We start from the raw sequence: 12,596 nt of genomic DNA on the forward strand, positions 1-12,596 counted from the left end.
GTGTACATGTGTAGAAGGGCATATGTTTAGAATGACATATGTATAGAATGGCATATGTGTAGAATGGCATATGTGTAGAAAGGCATATACGTAGAAGCCCAGATCTGTAGGTGCCATTTAGGAAGACGCGCACATACGTCCTTCGCCACACCTCCTTGACGATGCCCCCTTCTCAACACCCTCGCTGTGTTGTCTTGCGTACGTGTGTTACTCCAGAATTGTGCAGGCGAGTGAAGCGGGAAGAGGGGTTTCTTTCGCCTACCCCCCTCCACTTGGCTCGTTTTTTGTTTGCATAGAGACGAAAATGAAAACAAAATATGCTGCATGAAATGTAAAAAATTGAAGTGAAAAATAGGGTGTAAAGGTCCTCCGTGTGGGACATAGCGCAGCGAACTGCTCCAAGGACGGACGAAGACATGTGTGTAGGTGTGTCAGTCTGCGTATGTCTCTGTGTCTTCATCGGGGGGATAAGAAAAAGACGTGAAAAAATGAGACGACTGTAGAGAATGATTTTATCCATTTGCTTAGTCCCTCCCGTTGGAATGTCCCCCTCCTTGTCGAATTGGGGAAACGCATTCGAGTAGTAGGCGACTGGTCCCATTTAGTCACACAGGCAGTCATTTAATTTTCGCTTGACCCCCTCCACGTCGATATGTTTCCCTATGAAAAGGAAGCGGGACGCGAAGACGTCCCCCCCACGTAGAATGCTCTTTACGTTGTACTCGCCTTCACCGCGACTGCCGCGATTGCCACGATTGCCACTTCCCTCTTCTCCGCCGCTTCTGTCACTTCCATCCCTTCCGGAGGAGTCCGAAAGGTAGTTTTCAATATCGGAGACGTCGTCTGCATGGTTGAGATGTTCCATGGGATCGTCCTTCTCGTTATCACTCAACCGTGGCACACTCCCCATCTGTGTTTGCACCCAATCCAGGGAAGAGAGAAAAAACGTGTGAAGGTCGCTCAGCACCAAATCGATTTCGTACAGGTCACCAACACTTTGGTAATAATACATGTTTAGCTTTAGCTTGCTCTTGTGAGTGTAGATATCATCATTGAAGGCGACAAAGACGCCCTTGCCTCGATAAATTTGCAGATTCTCTGTCCACAGGAGGGAAACTAAAGCTTGGTTAATTTTTTTGAAAGAGAAAATGTTCTCCTTTTTTGAAGAAAGGATCTTTCTCAGTGTGTTTTTACTCTTCGATTGGACAAATTGATTTTTCATTCTGTTTATATGCTCACTTAGATGAACTAGGTAGGGAATGCTGTGTTCATACTGCAGTGAGCAGTTCACAAAATGGTTGTAGTGGAATATGTCCTTTCCATCTGAAGTGTGACTGCTCATCGAATTTTCCAACACATCTTTTATATTTTTTTTTTCGTAACATTTCAGTTCTGTTAGGTGTTTCATCGGGAGGGCAGCATAACTGGTCAGGTAAATCGAACTGAATGGGTTCATATTGCTAATGAAGGATTTTATTTTTTCCCTTTCCTCTTCGCTAATTTTGTCTACCTTATTTATAATTACAACGTCGCAGACGATTAGTTGTTCGGTGGGGGAAGGGGCGGCCTCTGTGATGCCCTCTTGGGGTAGGCTAACATTCCCCTCTTTCGTCCTCTCTGCTGCTTCCCCACAAGGAAGGTTCTTTTCCTTTTCTTCCTGCGTGGAAGCGAACAGGGAAGCAGCTTCCGCCAGGGCGCCATGACCGCGGAATGAATCCCCCCTCTGGAAGGATTTCACAAAGTTATACGCGTCCAAAATGTAGACAATACTGTCAAGGTAAATTTGAGACTTGTTCAGATCATCCAGCCAGAGCAGATTGTTCAGCTGGATGTTGTCGTACACGCCCGCCACTTCGACAAAGATGTAGTCGTAGTGACTTTTCATGGAAAGGATATTTTCAATGAGCTTGACAATGTTGCTTTTGTTGGAGCAGCAGAGGCAGCCGTTGTTCAGTTCGTAGATGTAGCCCTCTTCTTTTTCGATTCGATTGACGATGGTTATGTCGTTTTGGTCCTCTTGGTCGTTTTGGCGATCGGAGTGCACATCATTTTGTTCAGCACTCTTGGCTCCGTCCTTGGCCCCCGTCCTTGCTACCCCCTGGTTGGGGAAATTATAAATATCGTTTATATCCTTGAACACAATTTTATCGATGTTGTTATTATTCTCGGTGAACTCATTGTGGATGATTGCGATTTTTTTTCCATTTCGGAGGCTCTCCTTGAGGAGGTTCTTGAGGAGGGTGGTTTTGCCCGCCCCGAGGAACCCAGTGATGATGGTGATTCCGATCATCGCTTGGGGGGGGGAAGAAGTGGAAAGCAACACAGGGAGAGGGGGATTCCTCTCCGATTGGTGCTTCTTCTCCGATTAGCGCTTTCTTCCCGATGGACGCTTCTCCTATTTGATCGCTTTCGTGTATCTGCTGAGTTGACTACAGGTTGGCCGTTGTGTGGCATTCTTTGCTGCGTCGCAGCAGCGTGGTGTGTTCTGCTTCTTGACAACTTATTTGTCCAGTTGGGTCTCTTCTCTCAGCAATCTCGCCACTCGTGAAAATGAGGTGCACCGTTTCGGGACGATCATCCATCTTGTAGGCCATACACTTTGTTATTCTAACGTTGTAATTTTTTTTTTTTTTTTTGCAGAGGAACGCGCCAGTGTGGTGACGCGACTCCTCTTTGAGGTGCCATTTTAAGAGAGCACTTTTTCGAAGCTAGAAGGAAGTGGCAAGGGAGCCATTCTTTCGTAGATCAAAATGTGGAAGGGAGGATTTATTCTTTTTTCTCATCCACCGCGTGTAAGTGTATCCCTCTTGGGGAGGCGCGGAAGAAGTACAATGCTCTCTTCGTCAGAAGTATGTGGTAAATGAAGGGAGAGTGCGTCGTACGGATGTACACAGTTTAGGTACTTGTGGAGGGCGCGTTTACACATGGGAAGAAGTGAGAGTGCTCCTCTCCGTGAAGCTTCCCCCCTGAACACACACACAGAGAACTCACTGCGGAAGAATGCAGAAGAGACAAGGCGAAACATGCAAAGGAGAGGAGAAGGCCGCCTAAATGAGAAGCATTACCGGGAGGTGCCTCAACCTGTTGATCGCCGTTTATGTGCTTTTTTCCAAACATACTATGTGCCTAAGGAAGAAGCTTCTATTTAACTTTCTGGGGAAGGGAAAAGTGGTCCTGTTGGTGAACGTGAGGAGGAAGAGTCTATTTCGCGTGAGTAATTGCTACGTGAACAATTTGATATACACGAGTGAGGATGACATATATAGGATAAACCCGGTGGATAGCTGCGCCCCGAGGGGGGGTGGAAATGAGGAGATGAAGTCAGCGGATAAGCTGAGGATAGCCGAAGTGGTCGGCCAGTCGATCGATGAGTATAGCGATGGGTCGATCGATCAGCCTACCGATTGCTCTACCGATGGCTTGATCTATGCGTCTACCCATCAGTCTACCTCCGGGGCGAGCATCATCTCGAACAGCAATTTGGACAACTTGGCGGATGAGGAAGGAAGCGATAGACTGGATAGCGGCACTGACGGGAGCAGCAACTCGACGCCTCTCCGCAACCAGTTCGAGCCATCCGACTACGAACTGCAAATGTACAAGAACAAGTGGAAAATACCTATTTACTGGATAAAGAAATTAGAGAGGCTGAAAAATATGAACGCCATTAATTGTGTAGAGCATTTGAAGGATGATAATCTGCTGTACTTTGACAATTACAAAAATAAAGGATTGCTAAAATTCCTAAATGAAGAGAAAAAAAAGTACAGTAACTGCATTATTCTGGTAAGGGTCGGAGATTTTTATGAGACCTATGGGCTGGATTGCATATTCCTAATCGAATTTTTAAACATAAAAAAGATGAACAATAAGTTGTCATGTGGATTCATCAAGACGAGCATCAACAAAGCTCTCCACATCCTGACGAGTAACAATTTGAATATCTGTGTGTATGAGGAGATGAATGAGAAGTCGTTGAAGATGAAGAAGAGGTACCTCTCTCAGATTGTAACTCCTGAGTTTCCCATTTATCTGAACAATATACAGTACTGCCAGGGGGAGAGTAATAACACGGATGAGTCCACCGATAAAGGGAATAACCTCTTTTTCCAGTCGTACGATTTGGAGGACCACTTCGTGGTGAAAGAAATTGTCTGCATTTACATCGAAAGTAGGAATATCTTTTCCCTATCCAAAATTAATCTAAGTTTGAAGACCATTTCTATATTTGACAACATAACTTTCGATGTGTTAAATGTTTATTTGAAAAATACGAATTTTTTAAAGGCCTACATTCATCAGCATCATAACTCCAGCTTTACTAAGAAAATTACGCAGCTGTTTCGGGTGGAAAACTACTACCTTTTTAGCAACTTCTCCAGCAGTCTGCGCTTCCATCTGTTTATTCTGGACAAGCTGAAGCGGCAGATAAATGTGGGGGGCCTCTTCAGGCTGATAAGGAACAAGAGTGTGTTCCGCGTTGGGGGTAGCGATAGCCACACGGGGATGAGTAGCGATCTGGGGAGGGATAACCACGTTGGGGGGGACAACCCCGCTAAGGACGCCCACACCTACTACTCCTATTGCACCCCCCTGAACATATTCACAAGTTACAATATGGGCGTGTACAGGCAGAACAACTGCTACGATAACAGAAGCAGCTACCTGTTCTACAACATAGTGGATGTGGACAATAGGGATTCCAACAGCATCAACATTAACGAATCGATGGAATTTTTTAAAAACATTTTCCTTTTTTACCCCCCCTTTGAGGTGACGAAACATATAAGATACATAAATGAGTATATTCAGAAGAATCAAGAGAGGTTAATCATCCCCAATGTTAGACCATTTAGGAATAACATCATTGTAACGCTTCTCTCAAGCTTCAAAGCTGATCATACGACTTTGAAGAAAATATTTACCAACGCGCAGGCAGTACAGAAATGTATCAGCCGATTTGAGTACTCCCTGCTGACATCCATTTTTCGAGTGATGAATCACCAGAATAGCTTCAATTTAAATGTGGTAAAATTTTATCATCTGCTGAAAAGTATTGAAGACATTTTGGCGGCCAACTTGGAATTACATCCCTCCAGTTTTTCTTACCGGTCTGAAATTCCCGCCTTCAACGAGTTCGTTTTTTATCATGAAAGTGAGGTGCATAATTTGGTTAACGAGAATTTGCTGAAGCAGCAGAATGAAGAGATCGTAGCTGCGAGGAAGGATTTACTCCAAACGGTCATTCGGGATTATGCGAATCGCGAGGAGAACAAATACGATTTAGATGACTTACACAAAATCGTTAAGGTTGATAACACGAATGACATTATTGGGATAAAGAAGAAGAGGAAGAATTTCCAATCTGGTCATTTCTTTCACCCCTTGAATAAAAAATCCGACGTGATGAAAAACGTCTATGTGACTGAACAGGTGCAGAGGAAAGTCAGGAGCTATTTATCCGCCATTGACAGGAAGAGGCGCCGAATCGCGGACATCATTCGCGGCGTAAATGTTCAGCTCTCCTCTTCCGTGCATATTCTTTCCTTCGTGTCTAACTTTTTGCAGATCGTGCAGGTCGGTCGCGCTAGGGGAGATAATGTGTGTCGTAGTTCGCCTCCTTCCGCTCGAGGCATTGTGCATGTGTAGGTGTAGCCTTCCCCGTTCCGCATTATGCACGTGCCCACTTTCCCTTCTCCCCCCCGCAGGCCCTCTACAACCACACCATAAACAGCATCAAACGCAAGTGGAGCCTGCCCATCTGCAAGCACCTAACCGTGACGTACGCAAAGCAGACCTTCGACAATATGGACGAGAAGCTGCGTTACATACAGAAGTGCCTGTACGATGAGGAGGGAAATGAAGCAGCGGAGGAGAGCAACCCCGATGGAACGAACCATCCTTTGGACCATCCAGATCGGCAGCATTTTATCCAATTGAACGAAGAAGAAGAGAAACAGATGTCACAGAATGTAGATCCTGATTCAGTCGGAGAGGTAAAGAAAATTTATAAGGAAAAAAACTACATGAATGAATCTATTACGTATATTTTAGGGGCCAAGCCGTACAATATGAGTAAAGACAACCTAGTAAAGTACGATATTTTTTTAAGAAAGAAAAAATTCATTTTGTTGACTGGCAAAAATATGAGTGGCAAGACGACGCTGTCGTTTACGTTGCTGTGTATCCTTTTTCTGGCCAACCTGGGTAGGTTCACCGCGATGCGTCAAAGTTGGGCTCGTCCTTTAATCCATGCGCGGAAGGGTCATTCTGCGCGGTTTATCCGCGGTTTATCCACTGCTTCTCCGCGTTTTCTCCACTGCTGATACTTCTTCCTCTGCGCAGGCATGTACGCCCCCTGTGAGGAGAAAAGCATCGTTTCGAAATTCCGCGAATTCTACAGCTTAAAAAATGTCAACTACCAGGAGCAAATCGAGAACATGTCCCTGTTCAGGGAGCAGACCTACTACATAAATTCAATAATCGAGGAGATCAAGGAAAACTGCCCTTTCTCCAGGCAGTCCTCTCGGGATGGAGAAATTTTCATTCTCTTCGACGAACCTTGCATAGCGACGACGCCAGTTGACAATGCGGGTAATGTGCAGGGGTGTCCTTCCCCGCAGAAGGGGACTCCGCCGAGCAGCACGACTGAGAACGCGCATATAAACAGCCGCTAATGCGCAGACGCTCAACGAAAGAATGCTTCCCCCTTCCCCGCACATGCAGTCATCATCAGCGCCCTGTCGGACTACCTCAAAAACTACTGCGGAATAATAATCACACACAATTACGACTTGCTGAGGAAAATTTGCCTGAACGAAAATATCGTTTTTAAGAAGATAAATGAAAGCATCAACTATTTGACAACACAAACGTATGAACAGAGAGCCACGTTGGAAAATGGCGTCTGCAAAAACAGCGAAGCGTTGGAGACGTGTAGACACACAAAGGTTGATGGGAAACTGCTGGACCTCTTAACTTTGTACCAACAGAAATACAGGCTGATACATAATTTAAGTGACACTCTGTATTACAAATTTATGGAGTACGTAAAAGGTAAACATGGACAGGATGGAAAAAGAAGCATGCACGATTTTTTTGAATATTGTCTGAATGGCCCTTTGGAGGAAGGGAGAACACACAAAGGTGATGCTGCCGAGGGAGAGAACATGATGGATGCAATGGAGCGAGACAGGTGGAAAAATATGACACAGTGTTTGGAATTTTTGCGGAGAGGAAACCCCGAGGAGGGAGCTAGCAAAAGGGGGGATCATTTGAATGGGAAGAGGGAAAAGCCATATGTTGGAAGCTTCCCCAACTGTAGGGACGATCAAAATTTGCGGATCGCCGCTCTGGACGCGGAAATGGATCGTGAAATGGATCGCGAAATGCAGGAAAAGGAACTTACCGCGGCAATGGAACAAATCGAAGATGCAGTGAAAAGAAAGGTGTTTAAAATTGCAATGAATGAGGATGTCCCCATTTTTTTTAAAAACAAAAGTGTAGTGTACATTTTGTGCATTTTTGCGCAGACAAAAAAAAAACCATATTTTTACATAGGCATAAGTGACAACATTTCCGAGAGGTTAAAATGCCACACGAGGAATTTATTAAACAAGAGAAATCTTTTAAAAAATGAAAAAAAAAATAATATACTGAATTATAAATTTGACATGGATTCCTTCTACACACTTTTGTTTCACGTGGAAAACAAAATGTTCGCGTCCAAATATGAGCGGGAGTTATCCGATCTACTAAAACGCGAATATGACATTTTGTCCAAGTAGAGACGGTACTGCAGTGCGGCCATGGCCATTGCGCCTTCTCCTTTGAGGAAGACTTTTTCTTTTCCCCCAGAGTGCAACCCCAAATTGGCTAGAAGGAGCCCTGCGGAGTTCCCTATTCGGAGGATGGCCTTGCGTGTCTGCTGCCCACTATAGGTAATAAATCTCCGAAACGAAGTGGGAGCAGTCACTGTCGTGGCATTTCTGCACGAACAGATTTTTGAGATGGTTAAAAACGACGTATATGTGATTCGATTTGTGTGCACGGCTCTTATTTTTACAGAATTTGTTTTCCCTGAAATGGAGAATGTACTCCTCCGCGTTGTATGTGATGGAATATAGAAAATATTTTATGAGCAAGAGGAGGGAGTCATTTTTTTCTTTTCCTATCTGTGTGCATTTTGTATATTCATCCAAGACATACGAATAGAAGTTGGCATTTTTTAAAAACAAATCATCATATGTGTCTAAGTTTTCGCAAAATTGTGATGTCATTATGCCTTTTCGCAGGGGGGACACATGATCGTTCTTTCGCATCTCCCTTGATGTGTCGCTTTTTTTGTCTACTTCCTCCGTGGATGCCTTTCCCAGGCCAGAATACTCCTCCGATGGGACGACTTCCCCCTCGCTCGGGCCATGCCTGTACAGGTCGTACTGTAGCTTATTATGGATGGAAACAATTCTGTAAAAATATTCCTTGCTAATTTCTCCTTGAAATTTGTTCACATATATTTTATTTTTTTTAAAATTTTTATATAATTCAAAATTCCAGAAGAAAATAATTCTCAAAATGGTGTGCACGTGGGCATGATTAATGTCGTGCAGTTGGATTCTTCTGTGTACGGACAGCTCTTTGATGACGGGCGTTGCTCCATTCCGTGACCTTCTCGCGCTGCCAATGCTGAAGCGGGAAGAAGCGAAATGGGGACAGACGCACGTGAATCTGTGCAGCGATCCTAGCGGCTGCCCATCGGACTGCCCAAACTTCTTCATGTCGTCCGTCTGAAAAATTACGTTCTCCCCTATTTGACAACTGGCATCACTGTCCTGATAAAAGGTGACCAGACTTTTTAATATGAGGCTGTCCACGTTCGCTTTGCTATATCTCTTAACATTATACCTGCTAAGCATCAATTTTCTGTTATTTTTTTTTTTCTTTTTGCTCGAAAATATCATGCGGAAGTTCCTGTTCCTGCTATACACAGAGTTGTCCACAATGCATTTGAGCAGTAGCATCTCGTGGTGGTCATTTGTTCTTCTCTGCATTTGAAAAAGTTTTTCCTCATTTTGGAGATCGCCCTGAAGGTTTCCCTCTTCACCCGGGGAGGTGTACTCAGTGTCCTCTACCGGTGGAATGTCCTTCTGGGCACTTGGCTCCTCTTTTCTGTTGTCTATAGGGGGGACGCTCTCCTCAACCGGTTTGTCCACACTCTCGTCTCTCTTCATTGCAAATAGCAGAATGAGGAAATTATCATCTGATCTGTCAAAACAATTGTCTCCTTTTGCATTTTCCAATTTGTTAATATAAATTTGCACTATATCGTTCAGTGATTTAGTGTACATGGAGAAGTACGAGCCATTTTTTCTTTTTTCTTTTATATCCCTGGGTTTGTTTCCTTCCTTGTTTGGTGCCCCTGCACAAAGGGATATACTCTGACAGCTGGGAATTATCCTTCCAATGACGCATTTGCTATCATCTCGAGGAATTTCCCCCCCACTGATGGCCATCACAAAATCGTGTATCTCGCTGAAGTCGTTTATCATGTCAAGTGGGGTTTTCTCCTCAACGAGTTTTTCTCTCGGTTCGTTGTGCGAGTGAGGATTGGCAAAATCGCCCGCATGATGATCCCGTTCTGGCGCAGACAAATTGGAGCATCTCTCCTTGAAGTTACAACGGGTGGTGTCATTTGCTGCGCCTCCTCCAGTGATGCTTCCCTCGTGGGTATCGTTTGTCCGGTCTTCCACTTTCGTACGGCCAAGGGAACACAGATTGGCGCTGTCTTCACTGGGAAGAGCACATCCCTTCTGACGCCCTATATAAACAGTGGACAAATTAATGACGCAAGCGTTTTCACTATCCTGTATGGCTCGCGCGATGTGATTTATAAACAGGTCGACAAAATATTTTATGGAATTTTCATTGTCAAAAAGGAGAAGCTTTTTCTGGTGCATTTTTCCACTAAACTTAGTTTGCCTTTTCTTGTACTTGTCGTAAAAAAAATCATCTGACTTGTTCAGGCGATTTTGAAAAAAGTGACAATAATCTTTTAAATATTCGTAATAGTCCTCCTCATCGGGGAGGAAATGAATATTTTTTACAATTACATGGAAAGATATTTTTTCGCTAGTGGAGCTATCTAAAATGATTGCATCGTTTAGGCAGATTTTTACATCGAAGTTGGTGTATACGAATAGGCATAACTCGATGAGGAATATGAACAGCAGACAGTCCTTATTTTGGAGTCCGTTTAGCACGTCGCACTCCAGGTCGAAGAAGAGCCATCGCTTTTCATTCGCCAGGATGAGTTCGTAGAGGTGCATCGGTTGGTCATTTGGTGGGGGATCACCTGTGAGGGGTTCGTTTGGCGGGGATCCGCATGGCGCTGATTTGCATAAGGACAATTTGTGTGCTTTCCCGTCCTTCGCCCCGCCATCATCGAAGTATATGTCTTCCAACGACAACGCATAGAGGCAGTAAAATTGCAGGAAGCGGTACAGACTGTCCAGTACGAAGCATCTCTTGCCGTTTTCTATCTCTTCCGTGTATATAATTATCCCCTGTCCGTTGCGGGAGCAGGCGGTCCGACTTCGGGGCGCCCCCCTGCCCGTCTCCACATCAGTATCTGCTTTCGCTTCTAAATCTACCTCAACTAGCTGGGCGTAATGCGAAAGGGCCTCGTGCTGTTTGTAGAACCATCTTTTCTTTACACCCTGCGAAATAGACTGATCGAATCGTCTTAGCCTTTTCAGGATGCCGTATTTTTCTATGTTTACTTCGAAGATGGGTTTCTCCCTTTTCCTTTTGCCGTAAAATGTTTCTGCGTTCATCGCCATGGTTGACTTGTGTGTAATTGTTTCGTATCTTGCGTGAACAGTAGTGAGTACACGTCGGTGATGAGTTGTGCGAAGGGTCAAGCGGCAGTTTCGAGTTGGAACCAAACACCATTTATTTCTTTGTCAGTAGGTGTTGACCGGTTTTATCCAGGAGATGGGCTTTTCCCCATGCTGTCACCCTGAGCCTGCCTTGTTAGGCGTATATGCGTAAGTAAAAATGTACACATGTGCAGCACATATATTATGTGTACACATGGATGTATGGCCTGTCCGATTTGAGGGCAGTACCAAGGTGCTGCTACACGCTGTTGAATCGCTGATGAATGGATGCTGAATCGATGGTAAGTGATATCTACGCTGGAGTCAGCCGCCTAATGCGGTCAATTATCTTCTCGTCGAATGATTTGTCCCGTATCTCGTCTCCTGTCTGGGTAGGGAAAAAAAAAAGAAAAAAATGTTGACACAGAAAAGGGTTGCTCCGCTGTGGGAAATTCCCCTCATGTCGAAAAAGGCACTTATTCGACCCGCGCAAATTTACACGTGTTTGTCTTTCCTACATTGTAAAGTGGGTTCAGGATGATAAACTCGAGGAATATGGTCTTGTAGATGTCTCTCAAGAAGTGGGACAAATTCGGGGTGCTCTTATGAGTGATTATAACAAACTTGTAGGCTGCAATTGTGAGGAGGGAAGAAGTGGAGGTATCCGATTGGGATGAAACAGAACCCCAGGGGGGGAACATTCCAACTGATGTGTGCTACCCAGCGGTGGTGCTCACACATGTTCTTCAGACGTGTTCCTCAGACGCATCGCCCCAGTACAACCGAGGTGGTTGCACTCCAAATTAACCTGTGAGCGTTTCGAAATAGTGCAGCTTGTAAAAGGGGGTGTTGAAAGAATTAAAATTGCCCACGTGTAGGTTGTCCTGTGTGTTGGCAATATTCTGGTTATGTGTCTTCAAACTCTGGTTCATATTTTTATTAACATTCTGCATGCACTTGTAGAGATTTTTTAATTTCTTGTTCGGTTGTATGTTGAAGCAGAGGTAGTTGAGAGCATAGATGGATCCCAAGAGGAGTTTCTCCTTCTCGATTTTGTTTGGCGATATGTTTTTTTCCCTTTCCTCATTTTTTAAATCAATGCTATAGATGCACTGATTTTTGAAGAATATGTAGAGGTAGTAGTACTCACGCGCGGCGTCCTGGGGGTCTGCGCCCTTCTCGTGCGACATGGTTTTTGTGGTGCTACGCCTGTGTGTGTTACTATGCCTGTGTGTGTTACTATGCCTGTCTGTGGTGCTATGCCTGTCTGTGGTGCTATGCCTGTCTGTGGTGCTATGCCTGTCTGTGGTGCTATTCCTGTCTGTGGTGCTATTCCTGTCTGTGGTGCTATGCCTGTCTGTGGTGCTATGCCTGTCTGTGCCGCCACACTAGTCGCACCTCTCTGCCTTCTGACTTCCCCTTTCCTGCGAATGCACGTGAGGAGCTTCACCAGGATAACTCTTCTGGAAGATTTATGACTCTCTAGTTGATCCCAGAGGGCGGGCACATCAGAATGTATGTATGCTCAGTTAGTTTCACACCAACGCGGGGGAAAATTTCGCAATTCCTCGCACTGCGTCGTTGGGGAAAAATAACCTATGTTTTTTTCTTTCTCTTCTTTTTTTTCTTCTCTTTATTGTCACAATTTTTTTGAAGAAAATAACGTTAAGTGGAAAAAATTTAACTTGGCCAGGCAGCCCACATCGGTAAGTGAATATT

General features: G+C 44.6%; 4 protein-coding genes across 4 annotated transcripts; 1 reads left to right on the forward strand and 3 right to left on the reverse strand.

Moving 5' to 3' along the window:
* Positions 1-601: 601 nt before the first annotated feature.
* On the reverse strand, positions 602-2,290 carry C922_03814 (hypothetical protein; the record flags this gene model as incomplete). The annotated part of the gene is made up of 1 exon (XM_008819403.1): positions 602-2,290. One exon carries the CDS (start codon positions 2,288-2,290, stop codon positions 602-604), a length of 1,689 nt encoding a protein of 562 aa, XP_008817625.1.
* Positions 2,291-3,051: 761 nt separating this feature from the next.
* On the forward strand, positions 3,052-7,787 carry C922_03815 (hypothetical protein; the record flags this gene model as incomplete). Its single annotated transcript, XM_008819404.1, has 4 exons — positions 3,052-5,577; positions 5,709-6,207; positions 6,346-6,594; positions 6,727-7,787. The coding sequence occupies 4 exons, from the start codon at positions 3,052-3,054 to the stop codon at positions 7,785-7,787; spliced, it is 4,335 nt and encodes a 1,444-aa protein (XP_008817626.1).
* A 147-nt stretch (positions 7,788-7,934) lies between these two features.
* On the reverse strand, positions 7,935-10,838 carry C922_03816 (hypothetical protein; the record flags this gene model as incomplete). The annotated part of the gene is made up of 1 exon (XM_008819405.1): positions 7,935-10,838. The coding sequence occupies one exon, from the start codon at positions 10,836-10,838 to the stop codon at positions 7,935-7,937; it is 2,904 nt and encodes a 967-aa protein (XP_008817627.1).
* Positions 10,839-11,190: 352 nt separating this feature from the next.
* C922_03817 (hypothetical protein) lies at positions 11,191-12,067 on the reverse strand (the record flags this gene model as incomplete). The annotated part of the gene is made up of 3 exons (XM_008819406.1): positions 11,191-11,265; positions 11,396-11,508; positions 11,686-12,067. The coding sequence occupies 3 exons, from the start codon at positions 12,065-12,067 to the stop codon at positions 11,191-11,193; spliced, it is 570 nt and encodes a 189-aa protein (XP_008817628.1).
* Positions 12,068-12,596: the final 529 nt, after the last annotated feature.

This window comes from Plasmodium inui (genome assembly GCF_000524495.1).
Source record: "Plasmodium inui San Antonio 1 unplaced genomic scaffold supercont1.17, whole genome shotgun sequence".
NCBI lineage: Eukaryota > Apicomplexa > Aconoidasida > Haemosporida > Plasmodiidae > Plasmodium > Plasmodium inui.